This window comes from Calypte anna, chromosome 4B, assembly GCF_003957555.1.
Source record: "Calypte anna isolate BGI_N300 chromosome 4B, bCalAnn1_v1.p, whole genome shotgun sequence".
Taxonomy (NCBI): domain Eukaryota; kingdom Metazoa; phylum Chordata; class Aves; order Apodiformes; family Trochilidae; genus Calypte; species Calypte anna.
In genome coordinates this window covers 9,758,541-9,777,262 of record NC_044249.1, presented here as the reverse complement: position 1 = coordinate 9,777,262, position 18,722 = coordinate 9,758,541, and the positions used below count along the sequence as shown (strand labels likewise).

Sequence of the window (18,722 nt, the reverse complement as noted above, 5' to 3'; positions counted from 1 at the left end):
AGTTTTTCACCATTATCCATTTCAGTCAAGTGTTCAACCCCTAACAACCCCACTAGATTTTAAGATTCCCATTTATCTTGCATCCCAACACAATTAACCTAAGTTAGAATAAGGTTTATCTTACTTTTTCTTTACTGGGGACACCCAATTATACATGGAAATGCTATTTTTCCATCACTATACTGACTACCACAATTTAACCCAGCAGCCTGTCACAGCTTTCAAGTCTTTCTTAATGTGCTCTAACACTGGTATGCACTACACACCAGCTTTGAAAAAGGAGTTTATCCTGCTACAACTGAAGTACACAGACATTTCAGGCACCTTCAAACTTCTGTTCAAAAGGGCTAATTTCTTACTGGAACAAAAGTGGTTCAGACACTTTTGAAAATCCCAAGTAGTATCACTGACACTTGCTCACGAAATGTCAGAACTTGATCTGGTTTCTCAAAAAGATCAGTTCTTCATCTTTCTCAGTCCTCACATTTTGAAGGCTGCTATAAGGTTTTGAAGGCTGCTATATAAACCCTGAAATAATCTTCTCTTGGGGAATTACCAGAGACTGAAATTTGATATTTATATCTTTGGACAGGACTTCAACTAGGCACCAGGAGGGACAACTGCTTTGTTATGAATTGTAACTCATTCTCTCCTTTGAGTATAGATATTCCTTCAAGCAGGAATTTTGGAGAAGCTTAACTCAAGCATGTGTTCTAAAGGAATATCCAATGGAAAGGCATTAATTAAATCAGCTATGAGCCTAGGTAGAAGCTCTAGGTAGAAGTACGTGCCAGCCAGTCAGCCCAGTCCCCAGAACACTCCTATGGCTATGTCTAAAACCAGGAATGAATTAAGATGACATCTTTTGATCCTTATCTCTTGATCAAGAGGTTCTAGTCAAAGCCTTCAAATGTAGCCAACTTTCCAAGAAACATTCTGAACTCCCAACTCACAGAAACTGAGGTATACAAAATATGTTGAATATTTATTATAATTACAGCAGTTTTGCACAGGGTAGTTAAAAATTTAAAAATTTTAGTATTTGAATTCATGATTTTTCTTCATGACAATTGGTCAGTAGGTACCTGGGATATCTGTAGGCACCTTTAAGAGTTCTTCAGCTTCTTCCTGTAAAGCCTCAGCTTTTTCACTCAACAGCATCTGTAATGAAAAAATATTAGGAAATGAATACAAGCACTAGTTATAACTGTTAGACAAGTTAAAACACAAATGTTTCTTTCCAAACCTGCAGCTAGTCTGTAAAAAAGCATCTGCTTACTGCTTACAGGACCACAGTAATGTTGCCTCAAAGGACATTTTCACAAGTATTACTACCAACATTTTTTTACTGTTTAGCATATACTGATATGAAAAACAAACACAAATTTATACAGTAAGTTTTCTCAGTTTTGCTATCACATTAATACACAAAATTTAACAGCACATAATCAGTTTTGTCTAGAGTTGTCACCAAGATTATTTTTAACCTTACAAGTGTACCTGCTATGTTGGAATAAACAACTTTAGGCCTACAGAATTCTGGAATGCCAGGTTGGAAGGGACCTCAAGGATCATCTGGTCCAACCTTTCTAGGCAGAACCACAGTTTAGGTGAGATAGCCCAGCACCTTGTCAAGCTGAGTCTTTGCAGTGCCCAGTGCTGGGGAATTCACCACTTCCCTGGGAGGATTATTCCAGCTGTGCTCAGAGTGAAAACTTTTCTTCTGATGCCCAATTGGAATCTCCCCTGGAATAACTTGCACCATTATCTCTCATCTTTTCCATGTGCCTCCCTGTGAAAAAGGGAGTCTCCATCTTCATTGTAGATACTGGAACATGGTGATGAGGCTTGTTCTAAGCCTTCTTTTCTCAAGGCTGAACATGCCCCATTGTCTCAGCCTTTTCTCACATGAAAGGCTTCCCAGTCCTTTGACATCTTTGTGACCCTCCTCTGGACCCTCTCCAGCCTGTCCACATCTTTTTTGTATGGCAGGGACCTGAACTGAACACAGTATTCCAGGAGTGGCTTGACAAGTGCTAAGCGGAGCAAGACCCTCAGGTCCCTTTTTTCACAGAGCTGCTCTCCAGCCAGGTGGATCCCAGTCTGTGCTGCACTCCTGGCCTATGTTCCCCCAGGTAGAAGACTTTACATTTGTCCCTGTTGAACTTCATAACATTCTTGTCAGTTCACTATGTCTGTGTAGTCTATGTTTTTCTGGAAGGTGGCTCTCCTGTGGTGTTTAATTCCCACTCACCTTGGTGGCCCCTGCAAGCTTCATCAGGGTGCACTTGATTCCAAAATACAAATAATTTATGAAGGTATTAAATAGGACTGGTTCCATTATCAATCCCTGGAGGACCCCACTTGTGACAGGCTACCAGTTTGAAAAGAAGTTATTTACCACCACCCTCCAGGTGTGACCTGTCAGACCCTCACCCACCATACAGTCCACTTGTCTAGACTGTGACATAAGAAGTTGTGCCTTGTTGCCAAAATTTATTACAGGATTTTACATCATACTTATAGGACTCCCAGTATTAGCAATTGCTCAGTCTACCAGCCTGGACTGTTCATTGCTGGCAGCTGGAGTTCAACAGTCCACCAGTATGCATAACACATGCAAGCTAACTTCCCAGTTCAATAAAACTTCATCAATTTGGTATCTGAGATATTAGTAAGCTAAATTGCTAAGCTTGGAACCGATGCAGATGACTACTCTGCAGATATCCTTTTCTTTTGGTTTGCCCAGCAGCATGGAGCCTGCAACAACATTAAATGTTCATGGCCTTTTAAGCATGTAACCTCCAAAGTTAGTACTTTTACTTTGTGAGAATATTTTGAGAATATACACACCCAGTGACAACACCATTTCTACAACAATCATTCATTTATTCTGGGCATTCTCTTTACTGAAAGCTTGCTAATTTAGCAGAATCTACCATGAGGATGTTGTAACAGGAGATTATTAATGGAGGTTCAGGAGAGCAAATACCATTTAAGAAATAAAATACTTCCTGGATTTTGTTGTTAAGGCACAACTCTGTCTTTCACAGATCTTTTCTCTTGGATTATTTTTCTGCATCTCAGGTACTACATGTGCCTTTGAAGTAGATTTTAAGTGAAGGCCCTTCTCATGATGGATATTCAAACCAGAAAACAATTCAAAAGCATAACAGGGCATGACAAACACAATCTAAACAGGTGAGGGTAACCCTGTACCTTACTGGTTTTCATTTTTACAGTCCTGAAAATCCTGCTCTTTTAACACAACTGACACTGGGATTCCTGTAAGGGAAGTCCTGAGGCATTAGCAGAATGGAGCATTTTCAGTTATGACTCAGAGTGGAGAGATCACAGTATTCACTTAGGCCTTGCTTTTCATCAGAAAAACTGTCAACATTTTTGCCCTTTGCATTTGCAGTAATGCCTTCAGAAGTGACTGAATCCTTTACTTCCCATGTCAAACATCCACTTTTGACACACTGAAGTTCTAAAGCAGGTTTTTATAGCTTTGCTTCTAACTTACCTTTGCAGATGAAACAATCTGTTTGGCTTGACGGCGTGACAAGTGCTCTATCATCTTGACCATAGTTTCTGGATCTGCATTAGCCAAGTGTGCTAAAGTTTTGTACCCTGCATTATAAAGCTGTTTTGCTCGTGCCTGCAAGTCCAAAACTGTGTTAGAGTAATAGAACAAGCAATATGAATTACCATTAAGTACCAATCTCTGTACCAGTCTCAAACATTTTATCTTTGCTTATCAATCCAAGTCTCTTTAATTTGTCTTTCAACATGACTCACCGAGAATCTTTACTACCCAAAAGTACTGCTTTACCCCCAATAGTTACCTCCCCATACAATCTTACTCAGCTCTTAGGAATCCATTTGGCATTACTGTCTCTAAGCCTACATAACACTGATTCTGCCATCACCTTTTATTATGTTTTCTGCATCCACTGTCACTGACAAGAGAGACTGTCTTGCATTTTTCAGAGGTGTTTAGGTGAAAGGAGGGCTCATTTTATCCTATTTCTTTTTCCACAAAATTTTCGTGGAACTGAGCTTTCAAAAGAGTTCCACAAAAGACTATACTTTCCACTTCCAAGCTTATAAATATTTTGTCTTTAGTATCATTTTTATTTCTCTAGTTTTCTGCAAAGTGGTGGCTGTGTCACCACTTTACACAGAAGACAAACATTACAAGAGAAACTCTATAGATTATCACCAGTTTAAGAGGGTGTGATTATCTCCTTCTCTCAACTTGGCTTGATCCTGTTGCTATGTAACTTAGCCAGGCAGTATTTGCTTAACAGAGGGTATCTGGGTAAACAGTTCTTTTGAGTAATAAATACTGCTACAACTTCACAAATGGTTAAATTAAAATTTCAACACCAGTAGTAGTAGATTACTAGACTCAAGGCTTTAGTATCCTGAATTATAAGTCATTTAATTAAAAAGTGTTACACCTCCAAACATTTAGTCAATTATCCTTTGTTCCTCACCTCTTTTAAAGAAAACAAAGGACAGAAAGACATCTCTTAGACAGCATATATGGGGTTTTTTAGCATTCATATGTACTGGCTCACAGTTTACATTCCACCATGGTAACTCTGTGTTCATTGATGTGAGCAGGTGTCATTAACTTCACTAAACGTAACTACTAATTGTCAGCAATTATTTCCTGCAGGCTCTTGTTACACATGTATGACCTGTAACAACATCTCTCCCCACTAATGATTGAAATCTCATTAAAAGATTTCAGATTGTTCTTTGAAAACTTCAATTAGAGGTGCAGAAAATAATTCTCTTTTACTACAGTAATTTTAAGATTGATTTCATCATGTCCTCCACAGCAATCCAAGCAAATCACATCTGTTCAAGACAATCTTCCTGCTACAAATATCAACTGCTGGTATAGCTTTAAGTCCTGTGCAGAAGTACCTTGGTTACAGCAATAATTTTGAAAATCTCTCTTTAAAATACAACTTCAACAGAACCATGCTGTCCAGGTTGGTTTTGCCCTTTGACAGAAATGCTCCCATATGGAATAAATCATTAAAAAAGCCTTCATAACCTTTCTGCATCAATGTCAGAAAATCTGATATATAGAAAAAAACCCATTAGGCTCCAAGGCTTTATCATTGCTTAGCTTCTCAGAATAACACTTTACCACCACTAAATGCAGTGGTTTGCTAACAAACTGATTCTGCATAAGGCTAGAGAGGCAAGTTAGATCATTTTGCAAAGAAGGCAAGTGATAACTTGCACAGACTTCTTGTTTGCACAGAATTCCCAAAAGATTTTCCACTTTAATAGTAGTCTTCGATTCAGGGGCCAGCTAAGTTTTTTATTTAAAATACATGCAGCAGTGCAAATGATTGTAAAGGCCACGTTCCCAACAGGACTCCAGAGATCCTGTGAGGATCTTTTATCCAAATATGTAAATTCTTATTCCTCTTTACTCCCATGAACTGAACAACCCTTACCACAAAAGAAACCTGGACTCTGTTTTCCAGCTGAGTATACAGCTAAATGGTTGTTCAGCTACAGCATTGTCATTGCTGCTGTGGTAGCCAGTGGAAAAAGACCATTGGCTCCAGCTCCCATTTCCTGAACAGATCACTTTTGCCCAGACTCCAGGACTCCTGTGAAATATCTGGACTGTGCCAAATTCTCAATAAAAACATTGCTTCAGTCTTGCAGATATACCTGTAAGACACAGTAACATTTAGCATACAAATTTACTTTAAAAAGCCAGGCTTACTAACCTCTAGAACTCCTGCTACCTCCATCAGAGGGATGAGTTCCATCTTAACACAGTATGTCAACTGCTTGGTGAGTTCTGTCAACAAGGCTTTATAAACCCAAAATTCATCCAATTCCTGCAGAGACAAAGATCCCTAAAAATCAGAGCCCAAATCCTGCATTTGGAGGGTATGACTGATAAAGAGCTCTGCTACAGCAATGAGCATATTTTTGGCTTTTAGACAGGAGAAGCACTACTTCTGGTTATTCTTTCAGGTAATTAGAACTGTGTTCAGCACTCTTCGGTTGAGCATCCCAAAGATCAGGCAGTTCTGAAGGATAAGAAACATTATTTCAACAGAGAAAAAACCCAACAGAACAGGCCAAGTCAGCTCTTTTCCTGATATGACTCCACAACCAGGTGGTCTTATTTCCAAGAGAATGGTAAAATTGTCAGTTACTTCACCAGCAGCTCTGAAACAGTTTGTACACTTTCATGTTTTCATAAAGCTTACTTTTAAAAGAAATCTCACTATGAGAGCTAGAAAAATAGTTTTTAACAGGCAAAGTGAAAAAACCCCAGATTTTGGACAGGAAAGTTTAAATACTTTAGCATGTTCAGGTCTAACTTAAAAGAACAAGACTCCAGATTTCACAAAAACAATCTCAGTTTATTTGAATTAACACATTACCTCACAGAAGCGCAGAACGCAGGAGGCAAATGAGGCAGCAGAATTAAGGAGATTTTGTACATATCCTCGGGACATATTAAATTTCTCTGAAACACTCCATATATTTGTCTCTTTCAGTAGGGCATACAAGACAAAGGTCAGGTAAAGTCTGTTTACCACAGCAGTGTCCACATTCTAGAAATAAACCATGTCAATTCAGAGTCAGTATCACATGCAAGATATTCTGCCTGTGCTACAAGACAATTCTTTTAACCTCTGCTCCTTCATCTGTATTATACTAAAAGACACTGAGCAACATCAAGAAAAGCAGCCAGTAAGGTTAAAAGAACTTTAACAAGTAAAACGGCTATAAAAATACTATCAGAAAAGTAATATATAGTGTGTAAGCATTCAAAAGTTACAAAACTATCACCTTAGGTATGAGAAATCTCCAGCCTACCTTTCTGATGGCTTGACCAGAAGCCTTTTTTGTAATAAAGCTTTCAGGCACTCCCACAATATCTACTACTTTTTGCTCTGCTGCACTTAGCTGGTTGAACTAAAATAAGATTGATAAACAGTAAAGATAACAACTCTTTAAAAGTTTAAAGTATTAAAAAAGCAGCAATGTGAATATATTCTAATTCAGCTGTAATAATAATAATAAAAAAAAAATAAAAAAACCCCCACAACTTCATAAATCAATACCCCCTGCAGACAGACAATTTGCTTTCCCTTTCCCTCCTCAAATGACAAGCCTTCATTTTGTTTCATTTTGAACTCCATTACTTTAGAAATATATTTCCATGTGTGTTCTGGTGCTAAACTTCCAGCATGCATACACGAGAAGTTTCTCTTTTTATAAACGTATAAAGCCTACTCTAGTATTAAGGTGCACACAGCATCACTTTTATCATATCCCCTGGTAAAAATGCCTACTTGTATATTTAAGATTCAAGATGTACATGTTAAAATTCCTGGAGAGCTGTCACCTCTAAGTGCTCAAATATTTTTTCCAAGAAATCTCATCAACATTAAAGTATCTCCTGGATTTAACATCTTCCTCAAATGGTGATCAAAGGCTGTTCTCTAAGCTTAACAATCAGTCTGCAAATTCCAGGATAGTTTTAAAGAGTTTCCCAATATTTAGTTCTTTAAAGTCATAGAAAATACAAGTCTAGCACTCCCAGTGAAACGTTTTTCAAGATCTCTACATGGTAGCTAATCAGACAATCAGATCAGCAGCTTCATTGCCTACCTGTTAGAACAATCTAACTGTCCCTCTCTGACTGACACATTTTGACAAGGCTAAATATATTTTAGTGCCACCCTTACTATACAAAGCTTCACAGAAAAGGGAATAGTTATGGACTTGGCAATATTAGGTTAACAGTTGGACTAGATGATCTTAGAGGGTTTTTTCCAAAGAAAATGATTCTATGATTCTGTGAATTACGGGTGGATCTGACAGGGTGCAGGATTAGCAAAAGGGCTATAGGAATAAGCATAAGGAATAAGGCTTAAGCCTTATAAATAAGGCTTAATAAGCATATAGGAATAAGACATGCTATTAGCTTAACAGTTTGTAGGAAGGTGATGATCACAGTGCAACAGCTGCAGTCACAGCTGGAGTTAAGCATTAGACTCAGACATCAAACAACAAAAATTAAGACTTAGCATCCTCTAGTGGATTCTGCTCCCCAAAATACAGATTTAATTAGAGCTACAGAAGGTAAATTTAATAGTGATTTTCTTGCAAGACTGCAATGATGTGATTATATTAAACTTGTTCATAGGAAAGTCTTGGTATCAGACTCACATGATAGCAAGGCTAACAGCATTACAGTTGGGATTTAAAGAACCAACAAATCAAGAAGTGTGTTTCATGTCACTGTTTTCCCTAAAAAGGGTCAAATGTTAGAGATGCAAAAGAGAACTTAGGTTTTCAAGCAATACAGGAAAGCCCTTATGCCCTGTGCCTGAAAATAAAATAGCATCTTAACTTCTCATCAAATCATTACCCCACTATCTACATTTCCTATGTATAAACTTAAGTTTAATAAACTACAATCAGTTAAAACACTTACTTAGTTTAAAAATTTAGTTTAACTATGGTTAAACAATCTGCTCCCACTGCAAGTTTGCTAGCAAGTTCTCACCTGTCTGAAGTATATCATCCAGTCTGGGCTACAGTTGTAAGTCAGATCATACGGAGTTGCCAGATAGAGAAGATGAAGATTGGTCTCCAGAACCAGCCCTTCCAAACCTTTCTTCAGTTCTCTGTAAAGAAGATTGCAGTATGCCAAGTCTACAGACCCTACAATAAGAACACAATATATTGCAGATTTAAACAGGCAAACAGTCAAATGTAGTGGATTTTAACAGAGTCAGTATTTCCTTTATCTTTCACAAAATCTTGTTATGGCATCTAAATTGAAAAGTAACTGTAGACTGAGTAACTGCACTAACCTAACATGAGCAGTGAAAGGAACTGAGGAAAGACAGTCACCTGTTGCCACATACATCCACACTACATGTGGTTTTCAAGTGTTTGTGAATTGCCTTAGCTTTCACGAAAGTCTGAAAAAGTCTCATAGATTGAAGGAATCTTTCAGGAGATTTGTCATAATCCAATTGAGTTCCTAACCTTCTCTCTCTAAGCTATGACAGGAACACAGAGCTTTCAGACACTCTCCTTGATGACAATCAACCCACATCTTAAGCTTCCCTATGCCTTCCCTTTTCAAGCTTCCCTCTAGGTCAAGAAACCCCCTGTTCACAATACCTGTTTAATAACAATAAATTATAAAACAAAGCCATAAGCCATTTTGATTACAATCAAATCTTTAAATCTTTGTTTGTTGGTTTTTGGGGGGGTGTTTCTGGTTTTACTCCCGTTGCAGCCAATGTTATTACACTTTATTCCCATCATCTTCAGTCATGCACTACTTGTTCATTCCCATTTTCAGTCCAAATTAACATTTATTAATAAGAACTGACTCTCCACAACTTTTCACTGCAGTTTCAGACTGAAGATGGGGAAAACATGGCAAACTGAGATGCACTTGAGATGAAAGGGTTTGGTGAAACAAATTTTACAGTAAGAATTAAAAAAAAAGCCTTACCTTTATATGTAGCTCTACCCAACGGTGTGATTGTTAAAGTAGATTGGGAATTGTGGTCCTTCTCAGACACTCTTCCCTTTAGAAGTCCTTTTTCCATCAGGTTTTCCAGCCCATCTTTAATTATCTCTGAGAGGCTCTTCTCTTTAGACAGCAGCTGCTGCTGAACACCCAGCAATGTACTGCACAGAAAATTGTTGCATTCCTCATGGGTAACTGCTATCTGCACCAGTTTTGCAAGGGAACAGCATGTTCAAAGGTGTCATTTCACATAATATTTCACAAGCTACATTAAAAAATTTACTGAATAGAGAACAGTTCAATATCCTGTTAATGTTTTTCTATACACATATATATGACAACAAATAGAATAATAGTCTGACTGCTCTGGTAGACTGCTTTCCATCTGTTCTATTATTCTAGCTACTTCATGTTAATTTTTATTCTTAATCAAGTATCAGAAATGGAAATATGAGCACTGTAATGTCATAGGTAGATATAATTTTGACTTTATACATAAGAAACTTGTAATTTGGTAACTAAGTTAAATAAAAAACCTGATCAAATCTTTGTCCTTCTCATCTGATTAGAAGTTGTTCTTAACTTATAGTCCATGTGTTTTAAAAGTCTGGGTTTTTTTCCTATAGAATCAACAGAAGATTTTTCTTTGCATTACCAAGCACTTAAGTTACTTGCAGAGAAGAGTACCTTCAGTCCAACCAGAGATAACAACAGGCTCTGGATTCCCTTGGTCAACTCCAGCAGAAGATGGCTGTAACAGTTCTCCAAAGGCCTGTTAACTAAATCCCAAACCTAAAATGAGCAATAAATTCAGTAAGCTCAGGGAAAATATTTATGCATGACTTTTACACTTTTCAAAAACCTGATTTGCACGATTCAGCTTATAAAGAAAGTAAATGTATAGATCTAAAGTTTACAGTTCACATCTGAAAAAAAAAATCACATAAAAGTAGTTTATAGGTATTACCTAAGTCAAATACTTGCAATGTTAAGAAGTGAACAAAAATTCACCTAGGCATCTCAGCTCCTCCTGTTCTTCCCAACAGCTTAATACAACAATTTAAATTAGGTAACAGCTTTGTAAAAATTACCAAGTGTTTGTCTTTTTCTTGCACTATGAGAATACTTTCTCCAGCACTGTCGATACCAGCTCGACCAGCTCTGCCAATCATTTGTTTATACTGGTTCTTCTTCAGGAAGTCACTGGCAACATAAGGAGCCCTTAAAATAACCCTATAAAATAAGTGCTTAGTAAGTTTTGCTTTATATTCAAATTATAAAAGCAGCAATAAATTTTACAACTGAATTATTGGTATATACCCCTTGCTCAATAATAAAAATCAAACGCACCTATTTGAAAAGATGTGCAAGTCAACAGGAAAACACTGAACAATTTAAAGTTTATTGTATGAGAATGGCAATATTGCCATTATTATGTTTTGCAGACCCTAGGGAACTAATTTTTACATCTGCTCAAAGGCCTGAGATTAAGAGTCAAAAACATAAGCAACACTGACAATACACCAGTTATGCTAGAGAGAAAACACTTTTTTTTTGTATCAATTCTTTTTCTTTCTCAGATGCTCTATTCCAATACAGATGCACACAAAACTGGGTTCTTAGCAAATAGTCTTTGATCATACAGAGTACAGCAGCCATATGATCAACACTTGCATATGAATACATTTTTGTTTTAAAACATATTCAAATTGTATCTCCTTAGAAAGGATTTATTTTACAATTTAAGCATGATTCTTATGACAGTATATAATGAAACGACCATGAATTCCTTATTCTTCTGGATAACATTGCTAAAATAGTGAAGTATTTCCTCAATTTACTAATGTTTCCTTAATACATTTAGTTAAGTGCTCTTCAGCCATGCATTCTCTGGGACTTGCTACTGATTCAAATTTACTATCTAAAAGCTTAGCAATCTTGTCTCCTGATTTGAACACAAAATCCTTTAGGGTTCCAGTTCGGTAGTAAAAACAGAAACATACTTTTAAATAGCACCAGTATTTCTAACTTAGTAATATTTTAATAAAGCAAAAATCAATGCAAGAATGAAATACATTTCAGTTGCTAACCTTCTAGCTGGCAGGTTGACTCCAGCAGCTAAAGTAGCTGTGCAAGCAAGCAGACACAGGATACCAGCAGAATATGCTTCCTCTATAGATTTTCTTTCATCATTTGTAAGGCCACTGTGGTGATAAGCAATACCAAAAGGAATTGTTTGCTTCAGAACAGGACAGACACTTCCGTTTCCAATACTCTTTAAGTTCTTGATGAGATCTTGTTTCTCTTTCTCCCTGTGAGCTCTGAATTCTCTTAGAGGAGGAGAAGAATTTCTTTAGACTTTGATCAATCACTACAACTTAAAGAAAAGTAAGAGACATCTTGTAGTCTGTTTCTGTTCATTAGCAATTCCTCTAACATCTAGGTTGGAGAAATATTTATTTCCAGTAACTTCACAGTAATACATAGGAGACTGATTAAGTTGCAATAAAACTCTTCTCTTGTTTGTAACCACAGGTACAGATGGGATCAAAAACTGACGAGGGGGGTATCAGTTGTACTGAAGGGAGGAAATAGGGCCAGCATTAACACACAGAAAAGACCACTGGTACATCAGAAATAGTTTCAATTTTCATAGCAAGTTTTTTGTTGGTGTTAATTTTAAGTTTGCTAGACCATTATGAGTTGATCAAATCCCATTTCAGTGAAACCAAATTAAAGACTGACTTTTCTTTATTAACAAAGCCTGGTCTAGAGCTTAGAACTTATATTCATAAAGCAGGTATGGATCAGAGATACTCAACTGACAGTAACATACATGACCAAATACCAGGCTCAATAGGAAATGTTCGTTCCCTGAGCTTGCAGAGAGTGATGCCAAAGCCATGCAAAGTTCACTAATTTGATGTGCTTTTCCTTTGTTTGTCCTCTAACAACCATTTTTTCAACTACTTTGTTAAAACAGTAAGATTTGTTTAGTGGGCCTTGAGCAGTTTGCTATAATGTATGAAGTTGGCAACTTTACATGACTTTATATTCAAAGTATCTACACTTCTGATCACCAGGGCAAGTCACTTGCAGGCCAGTGAAGATAAATACAAAGCTCTGACCAAGTATTTCAATTATAATTAAAATAGCATGACAGAAACTTACATCTTCAGGTACTTGGACACCATTAAAGATACATTTTCACAGTTCTTTTTAGTGGGGCAAAAGACTAGGCAGGAATATTTAGGAATAACTTCAGTAACCAGTGCAATGATGTGGTCAGGATCTGCTTTCTCCAGATTACTAGAATACTATAACAAACACAGATTGACAAACATTTCAATTTAGAAATTAAGTTAATAACTAAGTATTCAAGATTTGCTCTCAACCTCCACTAAAATACTACCCCTTGCTTAAATGAAACACAATTACAAGATGCAGGATAAATTATTCTCCTAGTCCATCAGCTGAAAGAGATGGTTAACACATCAAGCTTGAACTGAGGGATGCATGAATGTAAGATTTGAATGCGTTGCTTTTTCCCCTGAATACTTCAATTTCTTTTATCAACTCCACAGTGATGTTACTTGTGCTACTGGCCATGTAGCATAACATGCATTTTTCTTCTTAAAGGTCAAAATTAATCCTTACAAAAGGCAGCAACAAGCTAACCAGAAAATTAAAAAAAAAGTCTTCTTTTAGTATCATCTCTGAGCACTCAACTGTTAAGAAAATCTACCCACTGGGTATCTGGAATCCTCAACCCCCTTGCTCTTCACCTGTCAAACAGTGAAGAAACCTCTAAGCTTAAAGAACAGCTAGAGAGCGAAAATCAAGGTGAGCATTCAATATTTCACAGGCCTTTTTGCTCCCCAAAGCATTCTCATGGGTATTATGAAAGAACTATCACATCTAAGAAATTTGATATTAGTTCTGTAAGGAAATCACTGTAAAACAACACATTTCTCAGTTACAGTTCAAAAGAAACTAAAAGCCCTTCAGTTTTACCTTGAAATTAAGGAGACGGGAAAAAGTGAAGCCTTCTGTCTTGCTGTCAACCTCATAAATGGTGTCTCCTATCTTTACATATTCCTTTAATTCTACCTAGAGAGATGCAAGCCATAAACAGACACTGTACAAAAATTACTGAGTCTTCTCTAAAGATTAAACTATTGCTGATGTACAGCTACTCTTTTTTTCCTAAGCAACATATTCTGTATACATACACACATACTTCAAGGCACACAAGCACACATTCCACCCCACCAAGATTTAAAAAAAACATTTAACTGTTTTAATTATTTGCCTTGAGAAACTATCTAATTATAACTAAGAACAGGACCAATGTTGCAGCCAGGAACCATTCATACAAGACTGCCATAACAGTATTCAAGCACCAGCAGTCCAGATTCTGGTTCTGTCAAATGGACTGTACTGAATGATCACAGTAGTGGTAATTAAAAAACTGCTTCAGTTAAAGACACAGATGGCTTAACACAACACATAAATGTGTTGGCATTTGTGTTTTTACAAGCCTACAGAGGTACTTATTGCATCAGTACAATTACAAGCAGCAGCAGGCATTATATTACATTGTGAAAACCAGCACAAAGCTGTGAGATGAGGCTAAATAGATGTGCTATGACTTGAAAGCCAAGTATCTTATTTACTACTTGAAGGTATCTTGTATACAGACCGGTCTGAAATTATTAGTGTAGTACTCTGCTTGCAGGAACTTCTGCAGGTCTCCAATGTTGCTCAAAGTTGCACTCATTCCAATGATTTGTGTGCTTTCTGTAAATCAGAAGTTGAGATTAATTTATTGCTGTGTTCACAGTTTGTAAGACTTCTGCTCAGTATTTTACTTATAAGCCTGCTTCTTCATTCTTAAGTCTTTTTAAATGCCAAAGTAGCAGGTTTGAAGAGGATATAGCTAATAAATATTACCTGAGATGCAAACATAAAGGAATCCTTCTCTATAGAAGCATTTAATTGGAAAGGCTAAGGGGCTCCTACGAAGAAATGGAAGACATTTGACAATACTCCAGATTTCTCAGAGAAGTATCAAAAAAACCTTCAGAAACACCACACCCATCACAACAGGGTGAACTGACTAGCACTGAAATGAGGAAACACTGTCCATGTGTACCCTTTGTGTTCTCATGTATCCCTGTGATGTTTTCCAAAAGCAGCCAAAACATCACAGATCCAGAAAGCAAAGCCTGCCTTCTCTCTGGAGTATTTCATAACATTAACTGCAGTCATGACTTACTACTAGTGTAAAGAATTTTCGCAAGAGTCATTTCCAATGCTGCTCCACGACTTCCCTCACCAAGCATATGCAACTGTGCACAGAAGGGAAAAAGAAAATGTGAGACTATTAACCAAGTTAAGAGTATTTCACTGAGGAAAACTCAAATTACATAGTCCTAAACAAACCCTACAGGCATGTCTGTGCTGGACTTCAAGATATCCCACTGCTATGCTCCTTCCTGAGCTCACTGAAATATTTAAGAATCACAGCAAACCAGAACCAAGAGCAAACAGGTAAGAAGATTAATCTTCTATTTTACTAGACCATAACAGACACAGTTAATTCCTGACAGCAAACACTCTATGTGGAGATCTTTGTATTCACCAGCCTGAAACAATCCTAAGCAATCTGCATTGTAAGCAACACTTACACTGAAGGTTAATGTAAAAAATTTTCTAGTAGCCAGCCAGCTACTACCACCAAAAGTAGAAGCTAATTATTAAGTTGCCTTCTGCCTAGAAGCCTGTGTTAAAGTAAGGTCAGTCAGGCTGAAGCATTCCATGAATTAAACATCCCTGTCAAATGTTACACATGTGATTCAGTCCCAAAATCAACCCTTAGCACAACTCAGCCACAGGACTACAAAGCAGAATAAGGGGCAAATCTCACAGTCAGGTGTTAGGTTTTTTTTCTTGTTTTCATGTTCATTTAGTCATTATTAATACATGACACAGTCTTATGGTTCCACAATGAGGAGTTCAATCACACACCACATGACTGCAGGGATTTATGTTTTTTCTAATCCATTAGAGGTGCCTAATCAAGGAGTAGTTACTAAATAATTCACCATCAACACAGCAGATCTCTCTATGACAATAATTTTTGTAATCTATTTATTTTAATAGAATATTTTAATTATTAGTAAAATTCATATTTTAATATTAAATTGTTTTAATTTAAACTATTTATAGTAATAGATCTATAGACAGAGCAACAACTGCTTCAGTTAAAGAAAAACCACTTTCAATATTATAGAACAATGCCGAAAAAAACTTTAAGTAGCAACAATTAATTTCATGACAAAACCCTACTCTTTGCTAATAATTGTGTCTGATATAAAAAACTGCCCATTGTAAAGCTGAGTAAATCTTGTAGCATACCTCATCTACTACAACCAGACCCAGGTCACCCATTCTCTCTGATTCAATCAAGGCATTCACTAGAGCATGACCTTTTTCTATAGTAGCAATATACAGAGACTTCTTTAATCTCCTCTTGATTGGTGGAAATCTTCCTTTACTCCCAGCATATTCTTCAACCAGGAAACCCAACTCTAGCCCAAAACTTGATAAGCCCCTAACCTGTTAAAAAAAAACAAACAACAAAACAAACAACAAAGCAATTAGGGAACAAACTCATGCTCAGTGGGGATTCAGAGAACTCCACATGCAAATAACCCACCCATACCACATCCAGCTCTTTGAATGACTGAACACACATTAACTGCCACTGCCTTTGCTGCTGGGAGCTTGGGTTACCATCTGGTCACCAAAATTGTCTTTATGCGAAAAAAAAAAATAGGTTTTATTTAAAGACCACTTCTTTAGCAAGGTGAGCAGTAGAAATCCAGTTATGAACTACATATAACACTGCAAAAAAAGGTATTATCTCAACATTCAGCATGCTTCCCACTACAGCTCAGCATATTCCCCTTAAAATCTAAGACTTATTACAAAAATCCTGACCCTCAGAACAGCCTTTAGAAGTTGCTCAGTTTCCACCAGATATTTATGAAAATCATGGAGTTTACTAAATTTAGTGCTAAACTCAGGCAAGTAACAAGGCATAACAGAGCAGATAAGCAGCATCAGAAAGACTGCCCAGACCTTTTCTTGGACAAGAGCAACATATGGCAGGATCATCAGAACATCCTTCTGCCTGCAGAGTAATTCCTGAAGAATTAATATTTCAGCCACAAGTGTTTTCCCACCACTGGTTGGCAATGAGTATATTAAATTCTTCCTTTGCTGTAGAGATTCTAACATTAAGCAATCATGCTGCCATTCTGAAAAATTACAAAACAGAACTGTTAATCAGAAAGAAAACGCTAATATTTCATATAAAATAGTTTAATCCCAGCATTTAAAAAGTTTTCTTCAATAAACTACTAAAGGCTTTCAGTGATCAATACTTCACAAGTATTCTACAAACCACATCAACATTTCCAACCCATCTAAATCCCCCCAAATAACAATTTTATAAAACAAAGTGGTTTACTTTAAATATTACCTTAACTTAAATATTTTTTACAGTGTAATGGAAGGTTACACTTGACTAGCAGTTTTGTTTGGGTTTTTTTTCAACAAACCATTAGTTACATTACCATAAAGTGTTTCAATCCCTCGAAATTGTCTTAGTAACTCTTTAACTTTGCTAGGTAATCCATAAAAAGGGCCTATATCAACAGAAGAAGACTCAATGGTTTTCTTGGCAACACAGATCTCTTCAGACAAAGAAGCTTCTCTAAGCTGCTTGGTCCTAGAGACCTGCAGGAGCTGGGCTTTGGCATTTCCAGTCATAGCACTTTTCAGATGATCCTTAAGACTTTCAGTTTTAAATAAATCACATTTGGAGTCTGAGGCAATGGTCGTAGGTCTGTTCCTGTGGTCAGCATCAGGACAACATGATGACAGGCTCCTGACTTTGTCTGAGGAAGAATTCATACAGTTATTCCTCCTTTCTGAGGCTGCAGATACTCTAGAGACAGAAGAAACTTCATCCATCTTCTCTAAAAACAGAAGTTGTGATGATGGCAATTCATCTAAAATAGATTCAGTCAACTCCTGATTGCTGTCCATGGAATCATTTTCATTCATTTGGATGGCATCCTCTTTATCAGCTTTGAGGGCAACCATATTTTCCAAAGTTGAAAAGTTATCTTGGTTTTCCTGGTGAACTCCTGACTGAAGATTCCCAAGTGTGATGCCTCCAGCTGCTTTAATAGCCAAATTTTTATCCTGTAGGTATTTGTGCTCTGTATCATCAACTTGCTCTAGCAAGGAATCATTTCCATAAAAGCCATCATAGTCACCGAACATATCCTCTTCACTGTCATTGCTACACTGTTAAAACACAACGATGAACATTAATACTCCACAGTAACACCCCAGAAAGCAGCATAACTTGTACAACACTCACCAAATGCAACTCATTTCAGTATTCCCCGGTTTAATAAGTCAAGCATATTTCTGATGCTGTTTCTGAGGAAAACCGAGCCTGTCTTCTAAAGGAATACGTACTGTAACTCTGTGAGATTTAACCCGTAAGCGGACACCATGCCGGCACAGCTACTCGGTGGCGATGAAGCCTTTTTAAAGTCAGTTTAATCCAAACCGTACCCCCCTCACACGAAGCCAGGCCCTCCCCGAACAAGCCCACGCAGGCCCGCTCTGGGCCAGGCCACCCTCTCCGACGGATCCACCTCGCGCCCCGGCACCCGCATCCCACCACCCCCGTACCGGGATCTCCGTCGGGGGCCCCTCGCCACCAGAGCTCGGCGTCTTGAGAGCCACCGGCGAGCAGGCGTTGCCAGGCTTCCCCGAGGGCCGCCTCCGCTTGCGGTCAGAGGCAGGGCAGCTTCTCCTCCGCACCGCCAGACGGGGCTCGGCCATCGCTGCCACCCCGGTGGGAGGGGGAGGGCGGGCTCAGCCTTTCCCCTGGGGAGGCCCCGAGGCAGCCGAAGCACCGGCAGGGGACGGAGGAGCCGCCAGACGCTCAGCGCCAAGCTCCCCCCCGCCGCCTTTGCCCGCCCTGTGACGTCACTTCCTACCGCCGGGTACTCAAATCAGTGACGTCACCGGTGGACAGCCAATCGCTTGCCTCGCGCTGAGGAGGCCACCACCC

General features: G+C 38.0%; 1 protein-coding gene across 1 annotated transcript; it reads right to left on the bottom strand.

The window, feature by feature from the left end:
- Window positions 1-962: 962 nt before the first annotated feature.
- On the bottom strand, window positions 963-18,613 carry HELQ (helicase, POLQ like). Its single transcript, XM_030450560.1, has 18 exons — window positions 18,338-18,613; window positions 17,203-17,941; window positions 16,706-16,884; window positions 15,980-16,180; window positions 14,838-14,910; window positions 14,262-14,359; window positions 13,574-13,669; window positions 12,731-12,876; window positions 11,650-11,889; window positions 10,651-10,792; window positions 10,247-10,351; window positions 9,542-9,761; window positions 8,576-8,733; window positions 6,877-6,975; window positions 6,438-6,611; window positions 5,769-5,882; window positions 3,527-3,661; window positions 963-1,161 (listed from the first exon to the last, which is right to left on the bottom strand). Exons 1-18 carry the CDS (start codon window positions 18,488-18,490, stop codon window positions 1,075-1,077), a joined length of 3,159 nt encoding a protein of 1,052 aa, XP_030306420.1. The 5' UTR covers window positions 18,491-18,613; the 3' UTR covers window positions 963-1,074.
- Between the last annotated feature and the right edge of the window lie 109 nt (window positions 18,614-18,722).